Source organism: Lynx canadensis, chromosome C1, assembly GCF_007474595.2.
Source record: "Lynx canadensis isolate LIC74 chromosome C1, mLynCan4.pri.v2, whole genome shotgun sequence".
NCBI lineage: Eukaryota > Metazoa > Chordata > Mammalia > Carnivora > Felidae > Lynx > Lynx canadensis.
This window is the reverse complement of record NC_044310.1, coordinates 182,130,083-182,143,815: the sequence shown is the minus strand read 5'-3', so window position 1 is coordinate 182,143,815 and position 13,733 is coordinate 182,130,083. Positions and strand designations below refer to the sequence as shown.

Below are 13,733 nucleotides of genomic sequence, written 5' to 3'. Positions count from 1 at the left end.
CTCAGCCCTGGCAGCGCCCGTCTCACCCCTCCCTGGCCGCAATTAGCTCAGCGTCCCCACCTGCTCCGCAGCTCCGCCCAGCCTCTGGCCCGCCCCGCGCGGGCCACACCCTCTCACCGCTCTGGGGCCCCTCCAGCCCCGTAGCACGCGCCACCGGCCGGCGCCCCGCCCCACCCGTCACGTGACAGCCCCGCCCTCCGTGCGCTCTCGGATTGGCTCTCCCGGCCGAGGGGGTGGGTTCTAGCATACAGCCCTGCCCCGCAACGCGGCTGCAGTTTTCAAACCTCAACTGTAATCTCCGGTCACCGTCTCTGCTGCCGTCGCCGGGAGCCACCTCACAGGGAAACAGGTCACTGCTGTTGGCCGTTGTCCAGAAGAGTAAAAGTGGGTCCTGCCACGCTCGGAGCTACCTGGCGCCTCACTGGGCTAGAGCTGGAGAACAAGTCCTGTGGTGGCCACCGGCGTGTGGCGGGACGGGAGCCCCCTTGGAGGGGGGCAGCCCCGAGAGAACCTCCTGTGGCCCGAGCGGTCAGTGTCTTCCGATTCGCGCGACCGCGGTCCTGCGCGACTGGTGGGTAGGCTCGGGGCTGCGATTCTGAACCCGTGAACCCGCCCCTTTTTACCCTGGATACGGAGACCCCAAACGTGGGAGGGGTCCCGAGGAGGGATACAGGCAGTATTGGGCGAATTAAGGGTTTCCCAGACTCCGACCGTCAGCCTAGTGGAGGTGGGTTCGGACTCTGCCTCGCGATAGGTGGTCCGACTGCCCGGGGCCCGTCTCTGCTCTCCGGCCGGAGTCCTGCTTCGCGAGTTCCCTCGGGTTCGGGGCGAGGACGGCCGGTGGTCCTCCCAGCCCCCCACTCAGCGTGTCTTGCGTGTGCGCGCGGTCGCCTGGCTCGCCTGGGCTCTCCCGGGTGGCGTCCCGCGGGGGCTCCCTGCGCGACCCGCTCACTCGCGCCCCTTCCACGTTGCGTCGATGTGGTCCTTCCTGCCCCTCCCGAGTTCACAGCTGTGTTGTGGGCACAGGACGTATTCACCTCTGGACTGGTGGACACGTTCTGCTCACAGCTGCCTTTGGTCTCGAGAAAGTTTGGTGCTCATCTCGTGGGGCATTTTCGGTAACTGCTTGTGAACAGTGTCTTAAAGTCACTGAATGGAGCAGACGAATTGCAGTTGTTTCAGTAATGTTCAGCGATCTGATTTTATTTTGATGCCGTGTAAATCACTTAAGTGTAGACGAGTCATCCTCAAACTATACAACTACGTCATGGTTACAGTATTGAAGTTTATCCAGCTCTTGGTTTTATTATGTAGGGAAAAGCGCTTCATTTGAATTCCCGTGGAGGGATTAGCAGAGACAAAGTTGAAAGAGACTTTATGGCAGCTGGTAGCTGATAGTTTTCTTCCTCGGTCTGTGATGGGACTAAGAGACACTCGGACGCAAACTTGCAAATTAAAATTAAAAAAATACATTTAAAAATCCAACCAGGTACTGATCAGATTTCAACACTATTAGGTCTGTGTATCACATTCACTGTTTTGCCAACGTAATGTTTACCTCTGGTACCAGTGAAATGCTGAACCTTGACAGAGATGTTTGATGCGGCGTGGCCCCTTTAAGTTCTCATCTTTGGGAATGTGTGCGCTGAGACAGCGTGGTCTGCAGGGAAGATTCGGCAAGTGGTGGCCTAGGTATGTAACCTGGCAATATAAGCCCACGAGTACAACTTTATTAAAGGAAAATATAATAAGCCAATTTTCTCATGGATACACTATTTTACAGTTTTATAGTGAACTGTCCAGAAGTAAGTTTTTAACAACTTCTAAAGTGTTTGTTTTATAAGTATTAAGCCATTTACCCATTGAACTTTGTATTTTTGGAAAAGTTGTCCATAGAAGCAGTGCTCTAATTTAAGACCTCTCTTCTTCCCTCTTTATCCTTCTGTGAGATGTTTCATTTTTAAAAAAATTTTTCTAATATTTTAATAAGCAGAATTAGTATCTGCTTTATTTTTGAGATGCATAACATGCATTTTAGGTCATTTTCTAAATTATGAATCAAAAATTGAAGTGAAATATATTTACATGGCAATATATTTAAGTTTTGAAAGTAAAACTTGTGTAGTCATTTGAAAGTCTTTCTTTTTTGTGTGTGGACAGAATGGTTGTAGGTAGTTGCTTTTGGACTCTGAATAGAGAATTACAATTTGGTTAAGATAGAATCAGTTTTTAGGAAAGTCAAGCCTTGACTAATTAGTCACTATGTCAGCACATTAATAACAATTCTGAAAAAGATAAAGGCATTTTATGACATGTTTCTAATCAAACAATTTTATTTTTAAGCTTGCATTTGGCAGTGCTTTACTTGTGTTAAGTAAACATTTAAAAGCTTTGTTTTGAAACTGTTTGATAATTATGAGAGAATATCCTTATCAAAAATTGCCTGTTGTCCTCAAGAGACCCAATTAAAAACCCATGAATCAAGGAAATCAATTGCTGACATTATCACTAAATCCTAAAATTGTCTCAAAATTGCATACATATTATATTGTAGTGCATATTTCCTGTATATAAAATTGGCAGCTAAGAATAGTGCTGCTAGATTGACTGCTTTTAAAAGATTTTGATTGATTCTTGTGTTTTTTAAGAATTCTTTTGCATTCTGTGGCTATTGATCGTATCAGTAGCATTAACAGTCATTTATATACTTCCTTTCCACTTGGAACAACTTTAATGTTTTAGTTGCTATAGTTTTCCGTAATAGTGATGACAAAATTCAAGGATTTTATTTTTGAGTAGCTTATATTCTCTGATAGACTAATGTTAAAGGATATTTCTTTGAATATTTCAATTAACAGATGTACTTATAAATTAAGTTACAAAAAAAATTACAAACATATTTTTGTGTAAATATGTTATGATGTAATTTTCAAGACATATTTTGTTAAATTTTTAATAATATCTTTTATTTCCCCCTTTTTTCCAATAACATTTAACCCTGAACTTCAATCCTACTTTAAACATCTAAGCTAATCAATTTCTTTCAATATTTGTAGTGTATTTTGGTGCATCCCTGACCCTTTGCAATTTCTCCACCAAAAGAGGGCATAGTTCTACTTTAAGCATTTAAAATTTTGATATTAACAGTGAGATGGTAGTTTCATCTTTAATCCTTAAAGGATCATATTTCATTTTGTATTGTAATGATTACTGAACAAACGGTACTTCAGTGGAACGGTGTGTAAACAGTACTTTATTTTACAATAGACACTTAATTTTCCATTTGATGAATGACAAGCCCTATGTGTTTGTTGGTCCACTGTATTTCTGTTTTTCAGCATCTTCCTGTCCTGTTCACATTATAGGGTTTAATTTTTCCTTCTGAAGGTAGAAGAGACAGCCCTGGGCTTTACTGTCATGGCACACAGTCAGGCATGGGGTCGTTACCTGGAACTTCAGCCCTTGGGTAGTATGTGCTTAGACTGGTTGGGCTAGAGTCAGTTAGCTGGCTTCCTTTTCTGATTTCCAAAGGATTAAATTCCTGACTTACACTTCCTATTCAATCTTGAAAAACTAACAAAACAACAAAACCTATTATTAGAATATGGTTAGTAAAAAGAATATAGTCTCTTCCTTGAAATTAAAAATCCTCTTCATCCCTGTCCCTTTACTTCTAATCAGTGGCTTAAAAATGGAGTCTTCTGCCATCCTAGCAGAAAGTTCTTACTTTATTTTGATGGACGCTACATAAATAACTCTCTAGTTCCGCTGTTTCCTAGGAAAAACTGGTAGCTATTAAATGCTGACATAGAAAGGAGTTGTTTCCCCGTAATCTTGTGCCTTGCATTGTTACCAGTTGCCTTTTGAATTTTCTTCACAATGATGTAGATTGGTCAGTCCTTACCAGGACAAATTTCTGAATTTACTGAATGAGGTAGCTTTTAAAATATTGATATTCTTAGCTGAAATAGGTATTCACATAAAAAAATGTGGCCACTTAGTCCGAAAAGACAGGTAAATACAAAATAAATTGTTGGTATTACATTATAGTATATGAAAAAATAATTTTCTCCATTTTTCTAAGCTTTATGGCTATGCTGTTTAGAATTTAAATTCTCTAATAGCAGTTTAGAATATTTCTTATTTTATTTAGCCAAGTATTGATTAAGCAGAGACTAAGCTGCTTGAAGCTCCAATACTATTAATTTCAAGATGGATCTCAAGTTCTGCTAAACCCTTGAAGATCCGAGATGCACCTAAAAATTCTTGTTGCTGTATTTCGTAATTCCTATAATTCAGTTCATCAAACATTAAAAAAATTACTATCTGGTGCCAGACACCATGATGGGAGTTTAGACTCACAAGTAAATGTTGCTGCCCTTTAGACACTAAAGAGAACTGCAGCCTAACATGTTACTTGTTGAGGTAAAGAGGTCTGTCCGGGGTCCTCCTAGTCCTCCTCTTTGAAGTATAAAGTTTAGGTATTTAGACCAACCTGTGGGTTTTAGGCAAAGCTTCCTGGGGGAGGTGACATTTTGTGTTGAGATATGAAGCATGTGTGAGAAGACTTAGCCTTTTAAGGAGAAGTAGAAAGAATGTTTCAGAGATGTGGAGGCAAAAAAAAAAAAGTGTGGCAGGAAATGAAACTGGTGTGTACCTGGCCTCAAAAGGCTTTTCTCTGCCATGCAGGAAGGGCTTTAGCTTATCGGTACTGGGTAGCTAATGAAGGGATAAAAGCAGACGATTTAATTCTGTAGATGTTTTCATTTATTGTATATTAAATATTCTTATAAAGTATTTTTATTGATAACTTTGAAATGAATATTGTGATGAATATTTTTAAAAATGGAGCTATTTATAGGTTGTTTTACTTCTGATCACATCACATTGCTTTCTCCTTTCAAGTAAGTTAATGCTCAGACCAAACCTAACATTTCCTCTGTTACTTCCTTCACTGATCCATATCTGAATTCTTATTGTAATTATTGTAATGGGAATTAATGAAAGAAAAATATTTGAAAATAAGTTTGAGGTACTGTATAATTGGAAGCTTAATTTTATCTTGCCTCTATTACCCTCTTACTGTTTCTAGTGCTTGACTGTGTCCCTGAACACATACACACTCACAGTTACCTACTAAGTCCCTTAAGATTTTTTTAATTAGTATAGCCTAATAAAGTGTTATGAAATGAATTTCAAATAGATTGGGACATATTGGCAATGTAGAATCAGTTATGTGAATTGTGGTAGAAAATAAGGAAAGGTCTGGGGTTGTTGTTGGAGTGAAAGAGAAATTGGTGGGAAGGCACAGAGACAGAGAGCTGACTGATAACCTTCATGTACCCAAGGATTAAATCTTACTTGATGGGCAACCAGATGTTTGTGGGAGGTTTAGACAAAGGTAACATTCATGGTCCATTATATGTAAAATTGGCCAAAGGAGAAGAAATGGAAAAATATCTAGGCTGTGGCAACTGGTTCAAGTGCAGTAAATAGAAGGAAAATATAGGACGCTATATGTATGCCTTAAGCAGTCTGTAGTATATTAACAATAAGTAGGTAAATGTCAGGTTCTGTCTTCAGAAATGTGCTTGCTTTTTTTTCTGAGACATAGCTGTGTTCAGAGCTAGTCTGAAATGTATCACAATTCAAAAAAAGATTTTTGTATTAACATGTATTTAAAAGAATTGCTGATTGCCCAGTGCTGTTTTCAGCTACATTTATAGTCATAAAAATGCCTGTGGGTACATTCAGCATTATGAATGTGAGGGAAGGAAAAGTTGCTAGGGTAAAAAAATTAAACATAAGACAGTGTCCAGTATTAGGAAATATTATTAAGTAGCTCAATTAATAAGGCCCTAGTTATATTATTATAATCCATATCAATCCTTTTTTAAAAAGGTCATCTCTTTTCTCTTCTAACATAACTAAATAATAGATATAACAAAACTTAATATTTATCTGTATATTTGGATATCACATTTTGGAGTTGTTGGGCAGGGGACCCAGGATAAGTCTAGATTTTCACAAGTGATACTCATAATTAAGGTGTATGTTTTAAGGTTACAAATTGTTATTCATTATATAGAATTGTATCTATGACATTAATATAGAATTTGTTAAATTGTCTTTTCTGTCCAGTATTAAACAAGGCATTAATTCTTATTTACTGCTTACCTTGAGTGCTTATATGGTCTCTGCATAAAAGCTGAAATATTATTTGGATAGTGAACACCATCTGCTCTGTATAAATGCAGAGAAAATGCTGAGGCCTTAAAAATTTTGAGCAATAATGTCTCTTGAACCTACAACCAAGTAAACCCTTAATGTGCGAAGAGATAGATTTTTCTGTTGCAAGTGGGTAAGTTGCTGCATTTAGGGTCTCATCATGTATATTCACAGCAATATTTTTTCTCTAAGGCATTTCCAAAGGCATTTACTAATTTTTGCCTATTATTAAAGTAGTACCTGCTTAGTGTAGATACTTTAAAAGCAGGAAAGTATAAATACTGTCATGATCCCACCACCCAAAGATAGCCACTATTAACATTTTGCCGTAATTTTCCAATCTTCTCTTTGCTTTTTTATTTTTGCCACAAAATTATCATGTATATGCTTTTTGTGTCTTCCTTTTTGCACTTAAGCTTATATGAGTTAAGAATATTCTTTGGAAGCATGGTTTTTGAGTATATATATCTTATTTTTAGGTATATTTAAACATTGTTGGACTTTGGAATTCATTCAATAAGTTTTTTTTTTCATTATTATAAATTATATTTCATTGAGCATAAGTCTTTGACTACATCTAAGACCCATATTGACTCAGGAAACTTGAGAGCAAAAAATACTTACTCATAAAATTAGTTCTGTTAGAGTTCTTATGAATACATCACTTTGTAGCTGATATATCATAGCATGAGATAAACATCTTAGATTCTACAGTCTCCCTGAGGTGAACATCAGAGTCAAGAGCCTGTACTCTGTCTCTGTGATTGAATTTGACATGTTCTTATTCTTGTATTTCCCAAGGCCTGATTGATGGACACTGTTGGGAATTTAGCCCAGTTTGTATACATGATACAGTTATTATCCCTTCTTTATGTGTATATGTATGTATAATATAAATATGATCATAAGCAGGCATATTCATAGACTTTGAGATTTAGAAAAAAATTGTAAAAGGCCAAAGATGACCTGAAAAAAAAAAATAGATTGAGCATAGAAATTGGTAACCATATTGATTTTTTTGAGAGGAATATATGGCCAATGTAACTGAGTGCTATCAGAACTAAGAAAGTACATAAATAGTTTATCAAAACACAGTAAAAAAAAATAAAAAATAAATAAAACAGAATTTTAAGAGTTGAGTGTAAGCTAACTTGGGGTGAGAGATTTGTATATGAAAACAGTACAAACTACTCAACAGTACCCAGAGACTGTGTAGAGAGTATCTTTAGGTAGAATATTAACAATATTTACTTACTGAACAATCATGATGTAGTCTCATGACAGGCACTATACCAGCATCCTTCATCATGAATTCATCATATTTTAATTTTAATCTTTAGAGTTCTGTGAGTTCTTCTGAGAGTTCTATTATAATCCGTGCTTTAGAAGAAACAGAATTCAAGCTTTCTTCACTGGTAATCAGAGAAATGCAAAGTAAATCACAAGATTTCATTTCCTTTCATCACACTACAATAGCCAAATTTAAAGGCCTGAATGGGACAAATGTTGCCAAGAAAATGATAAGGTCTCCCACCTAGTGATAGTGGGAATGTAAACTGGGCATGTGAAGAAGGGACCAACTTCAACTGTGTCAGTGATGTTATTTATTTTTATTATATTTATTTTTTATATTTATATTTTATATTTATATATTATATTATTATATTTATATAATATAATATTATATTATTATTATAAAATATAAATATTTTATATTTATTTGTTATATTTTAATTTAAACGAAATATGGCAAAGCAATAAGATTGAAAAAGTGTTATATTTGTATCCCTTCTTATACATTTGGAAATACACATATATATATTTTTTTATAAGTAGCTGTATTTGTTTCCCACACTGCCATGACAAAGTACTGCAGATTGGGTGACTTAAACAATAAATTTATTCTCTCATAATTTTGGAGAGTAGAAATTTGAGATCACGGTGTTGACAGTATTGGCTTCTTCTTAGATCTTTCTCTGTGGCTTGTAGATGTCACTTTTTCTCCCTGTGTCCTCACATGGTTTTCCCTCTGTTTCTGTGGCCTAATCTCTTTTTATAAGGACACCGATCCTGTTGGATTTGGGCCCCCTGAATGACCTCATTTTTAACTTAATTACCTCTTTAAAGGCCCTAACTCCAAGTACATTCACCTTCTGAGGTGCTGGGGGCTAGGACTTCGGCATGTTAATTTTGAGGGGAGGGACACAATTGGCTCATAACAGTGGTGAAGTTAAATAATTTAGTTAAGATCTCATAGGTGGTATGATGGTTAAGTTGGATTCAGACTCAGATGTGATTCAGTCCAAATGTTATTTTCAGAATGCTACGCTGCTACCCTTAGACCACTAGAGATGTACACCCAAACTAGTTAGGTCTTTGTTTCTCCAAAGACCAACACATTTAGAGAAAGAAAAAATTACTGACTTAAGAATAAAACCACGAAAATATGGAAACTGAAAACACTGAACTCTTATCACACTGCTTTTTTAATTGAATATAGTTGGCATTTGAATTTAGGAAGATAAACAACAGTACATGTCAAGTAGGAAATAAACAGAGGAAAAATGTGGCAGAGAAAGAACAAAAACCCTACGGTGTTATTGAAAGAGGGTGCTAGAAGAATAATACTGGATCTTTTTTTGGTAAACATAGGAGGAAGTCCTAACTATTGTAAAATATATAGTCTGCAATTATATGAATTCAATTAATGTGAAATGGTAGTTTTGTTAAAACTGAATATATGTAAATGTCACAAAGTTGAAGGTAAATATGGGTTCAAGATACAGAACTAGAATAAGGTTTTATATACGGTCACTCATCTAACAAAATTATAGAGCTCAGTTCTACCAAAAGAAAAAACTCTTTAAGACCTATGAAAGTTTGAATTTAATATTGAAATGTAGGTAGTCTGTGAAATAAGTTCTGTTTCTTGTAGTCATTCAGATGTCAGTAACAAAACTCACAAAATGTGAATTCACCACCAAAATTGGCCATGAGAAGTTATATTTAAAATGAGTAGTCATTACCCTGCTGTGTTAAAATCTTGTTTTGTGAAGGTATAACTTGAAAGAATGACAGTTTAAAAATTAAATTGAATGGTTGCTTATATTAAAATTTTATTATAACTATTTTCTAAGAATCTGAGAGGTTTGAGGATTTTTATAGTAGTTTTATTATGAAATAAAGTCAGTAACTTAGTTCAAGTACCATAGAGATGATACCAGTTTGTGTGTGTGCTTTTTGTTTTTCTTCCTTCTGGGTAGAATGTGCTGTTTAAAAATCTTTCTTTTCTTTTTTTGGGGGAGGGAAGGGTTGTGTCTTACAGCTGTATTTAGAGCTATAAAACATAATGTACATCCTGTCTATCTGAGATAACATCTTTTTTTTAATTGCATTTAAGTTATATCCTATATATTCTCTTTTTTAAATAGGTAAAAATAAGTGACTAAAGAAGCATATCTGGGAGTCATCTAACATGTCGAGGAGAAGATTTGATTGTCGCAGTATTTCAGGGTTGTTAACTACAACTCCTCAAACTCCAATGAGAATGGAAAACTTTAATAATTTTTATACACTTACATCTAAAGAGCTGGGAAGGTAAGGAAATTGTGTGATATGTATGCTGTTTAAATTCACATATTGAGGGGCACCTGGGTGGCTCAGTCAGTTAAGCGGCCGACTTCGGCTCAGGTCATGATCTCGTGGTCCGTGAGTTCGAGCCCTGCGTCGGGCTCTGTGCTGACAGCTCAGAGCCTGGAGCCTGTTTCAGATTCTGTGTCTCCCTCTCTCTGACCCTCCCTCGTTCATGCTCTGTCTCTCTCTGTCTCAAAAATAAATAAACGTTAAAAAAATTAAAAAAAAAATAAATTCACATATTGAATTTTCTGGGTCTATGGTTTTATAAAATTCACTTGATCATTTTAAAAAATGACTGGAATTCTAGAAAGTCATCATCTCTTCTATTATTATACAGGATCTAGTTTTAACTGACTTGGAAATCAAATCTGTAGAGAGTTAGTGAGCTTGTATGATATATCCCACCTAGCTTAAGAGCCCCTGATAGGAGGTCAGGGTTCTTAATTTGAGGCTGTGCATGGCAACAGATAGCTTAGCATAGTGGACTGTCAAGTCCAAATCCGGGCTCCGCCATTTCCAAACTGTGTGACCTCAATTAATTTCTGTACCTCTTAGTGCTATAGTTTCCTCATCTGAGAAGTGGGGATGAAGATAATTGTATCTATCTTCTATGGTTGTTATGAGGATTAAATTAGTTAATATTTGTGAAGTAGTAGAATCTTACTAATTTTTGTTAAAATTTTTTAAAATTCCTAGGATATTGTGCTGGGCTACAAAACAAATAAGGAGGGTCTCCTCCTCTTTTTTCCTAAATAAACAAAAAGAATTAACACATATTTGATGGTATAATTCTGTATGACAAACAATGCATGTTCTATAAGTAAAACCCTGTACTTAACACTAACACTTATCTGTTTTGGCCTGATGAAAGTGTAAATTCCTTAAGGCCAAGGGGCAACCTGGGATTCTGCAATTTAGTACTACCATTTTAATATATATGGAAGTTGTAAAAATAGACTAAGATATTTATGTTATATGTTCAGCATCTTTGAACTTTAAATTAAAGACATTTAGCAGAGTTGAAAGATGGTGATCAGTTTCTATCTTCGGTTTGATTTTAGTTCTGGAGGTAAATGTTTTGCTTATCTTAAATTAAAATGGTTTGCTAAGTCTGTGTTTGTATTGATAGATCTATAGTAAGATAGTATGATTGATTTTTATCTTTGAAAATCTCAGTGTGAAAACAACAGTTGACTGGACCTTGAAAAGTAATTCTGTTCTTGGTGATCTTTTACAGGAAGGGTAACAAGTCCTAGCCTTATCAGTTGTTGGATGCAGTCTTTCTTTTGCAAAATAAGGATGATAATATCTTCTTCATTAGACTAAGGACTAAATATGAAAGCATTTTTCATAATTCCTGGCATATTTATTTATTTAATTTTATGTACAAAGTATCTGGGTGTTTTAGGGGCGCCTGGGTGACGCAGTCGGTTAAGCGTCCGACTTCAGCCAGGTCACGATCTCGCGGTCCGTGAGTTCGAGCCCCGCGTCAGGCTCTGGGCTGATGGCTCAGAGCCTGGAGCCTGTTTCCGATTCTGTGTCTCCCTCTCTCTCTGCCCCTCGCCCGTTCATGCTCTGTCTCTCTCTGTCCCAAAAATAAATAAACGTTGAAAAAAAAAATTAAAAAAAAAAGTATCTGGGTGTTTTAATGGTGTATTGAAAGATACAGTTTTAAAATCCTTTCAGGATGTTTCTTGGAATGGGCACCTGGGTGGCTCAATCAGTTGAGTGTCTGACTTCAGCTCAGGTCAGGATCTTGTGGTTTGTGAGTTCGAGCCCATGTCAGGCTCTGTGCTGACAGCTCAGAACCTGGAGCCTGCTTCGGATTCTGTGTCTCCCTCTCTCTCTGCCCTTCCCCGCTCATGTTCTGTCTCTCTCTCTCTCTCTCTCTCTCTCTCTCATAAACATTAAAAAATTTTTCTTAAAAAAAGAATGTTTCTAGGAAATTATTTAGTTCTAAATCTGTAATTATTTCTGTTTGCATTATAACAGGAAGGAGTAAGTTTTACTTTTAGTTGCCTGTATCTCACATCAAATAGTGATAGAATCTTTGCACTGGAAGGACTTTGGTGGTCAGTGGTGGTCTAATACAATTTACGCAGCAATCTTTCCTATACTTTTCCTGACAAGCTGTTTATCCAGCCTTAATTTGAATGCTGCCATGATGGGGAACTCATTACCTCAGAATGTATCTGTTCCATTTTGTGGGTGCCTCTTAGGCACAGAAGGTTCTGTTTTCTACTCTACTAACATCTACCCAATAGACGTGGTTCATCTTTTGTAGCTGCATGTAATGTCCTTGTAAAAATTCTTCAGAGATTTGAATATGGCCAAACACTGCCAGTTTCCTTAAATGCTCATATTGTGACCTAATTTCCAGACAGCCTTCCTTGATCCAGTTACCTTCTTCTGGACTTCTTGTATTTTTCATTGTCAGTCTTAAAATGAGGAGGCCCAGAGTGTACACAGTTTGGTCAATATCTTAACATCTAGAATGCTGTAAAGGTTTATTGAGGTAGCTTAAGATTCTATTGGGAGTCTTCTTTCTTTTTTTTTCAACAACCATGTCAAATATATGTCATATAGCATCATGTAGTATATTAGTAAAAAACACATTAAATTGGACGTCAGTTGACCTGTCTTTACTGTGGATCTAAAGTTGTGTGATCTACTTAGTTGTGTGATTTCCTTTTCGTTGAGAGGGTGGACTAGATGTCTCCAAGTTTCCTTCTATTGCAAAGATGTTTGGCAACTGCTTTGAGCAGGTAACTGAATATAAAAAGCTTTGAACAGTAAACACAATAAAGGGGATCTTTTCCATTTTTCTAAGTTATATTTTGATCAGTAACTGTACATATATTTATTAAGTTAACTTTGCAAAATAAGGGATATTATGGGGGCTAGAAAGTCTATAAAATACTTTTTCCTTTGAGAGATTTGTAGAACCTAAACTTTGGGGAGGACAGTATTAATAATTACATTGTTTTATAAATGAGGTACTATCATAAATAACAAGCATGAACTTGAATCAGGTGTATTTTTTAACATTCTAGAGCAAAAACTCATAATAGACTCTGATTAAAACAAACTCAGATTGCTAATATCCCATCTTCTAATATCTTTATGAAAGAGACCTAACATTTTTCTTTGAATTGATATGGGCTAATGAGTCAGATGGTAAATTTTGATATTTCTTTTTTTTATTAAAAAAAATTATGTTTATTTTATTTTTGGGAGAGAGAGCAGGGAGGGGCAAAGAAAGAGAGAAAGACACAGAAACTGAAGCAGGCTCCAAACTCTGCGCTATCAGCACAGAGCCTGATGTGGAGCTCGAACCCAGGAACTATGAGATCATGACCTGAGCCAAAGTGGGAGGTTTAACCAACTGAGCCATCCAGGTGCCCCTTGGTATTTCTAATTAGTAAAACTTGATCAGTTGGAAATCATGATCTTTCATCTGTCAATAACTTGCTTTAAGTTCTTCCACTATTGCTACTAACTTTAATATCCTATACTAATGCACAATGAAAATTAAGATCAAAATACTGTTTTTCTTGAAGCTTTACATTTTGAACTATGTAAACATAATTCTAGCATGTGGTGTGAACTACAAAAGTCTTTTAAATCAAGTTGATCTTTCTAAATCAACTTTTTAAAATTTAATTTTAAGATGTTAGTGCTGAAGAATTTATTTTCCTTTAGCAGACTAAAAGAAAATATGTAAAAGTTAACAGTTCGCTTTAGACTATTCTCAAAAAACTTTGCATTGTTCCTGTTTTTTAACATGTTGGGTATGTTTTTTTCCACCCCTCCCCCAACTGAGGCAGGGTTTCTTAGGACTTCTTGTGGTTAGAAGGGTGAGGCAGATG

General features: G+C 36.5%; 1 protein-coding gene across 3 annotated transcripts in view; it reads left to right on the top strand.

The window, feature by feature from the left end:
• Window positions 1-276: 276 nt before the first annotated feature.
• Window positions 277-13,733, top strand: part of STK17B (serine/threonine kinase 17b) — a 32,712-nt gene continuing 19,255 nt past the window's right edge. Inside the window, exons 1-2 of one of the 3 annotated variants that reach the window (XM_030328329.2) lie at window positions 277-571; window positions 9,660-9,825. In XM_030328329.2, coding sequence (XP_030184189.1) covers window positions 9,704-9,825 — 122 coding nt within the window. In that variant the 5' untranslated portion in view covers window positions 277-571; window positions 9,660-9,703. Of the gene's footprint in view, window positions 572-1,567; window positions 1,693-9,659; window positions 9,826-13,733 lie in introns of those variants that run through there. The other 2 variants (XM_030328330.2, XM_030328332.1) reach the window with 2 other exon arrangements.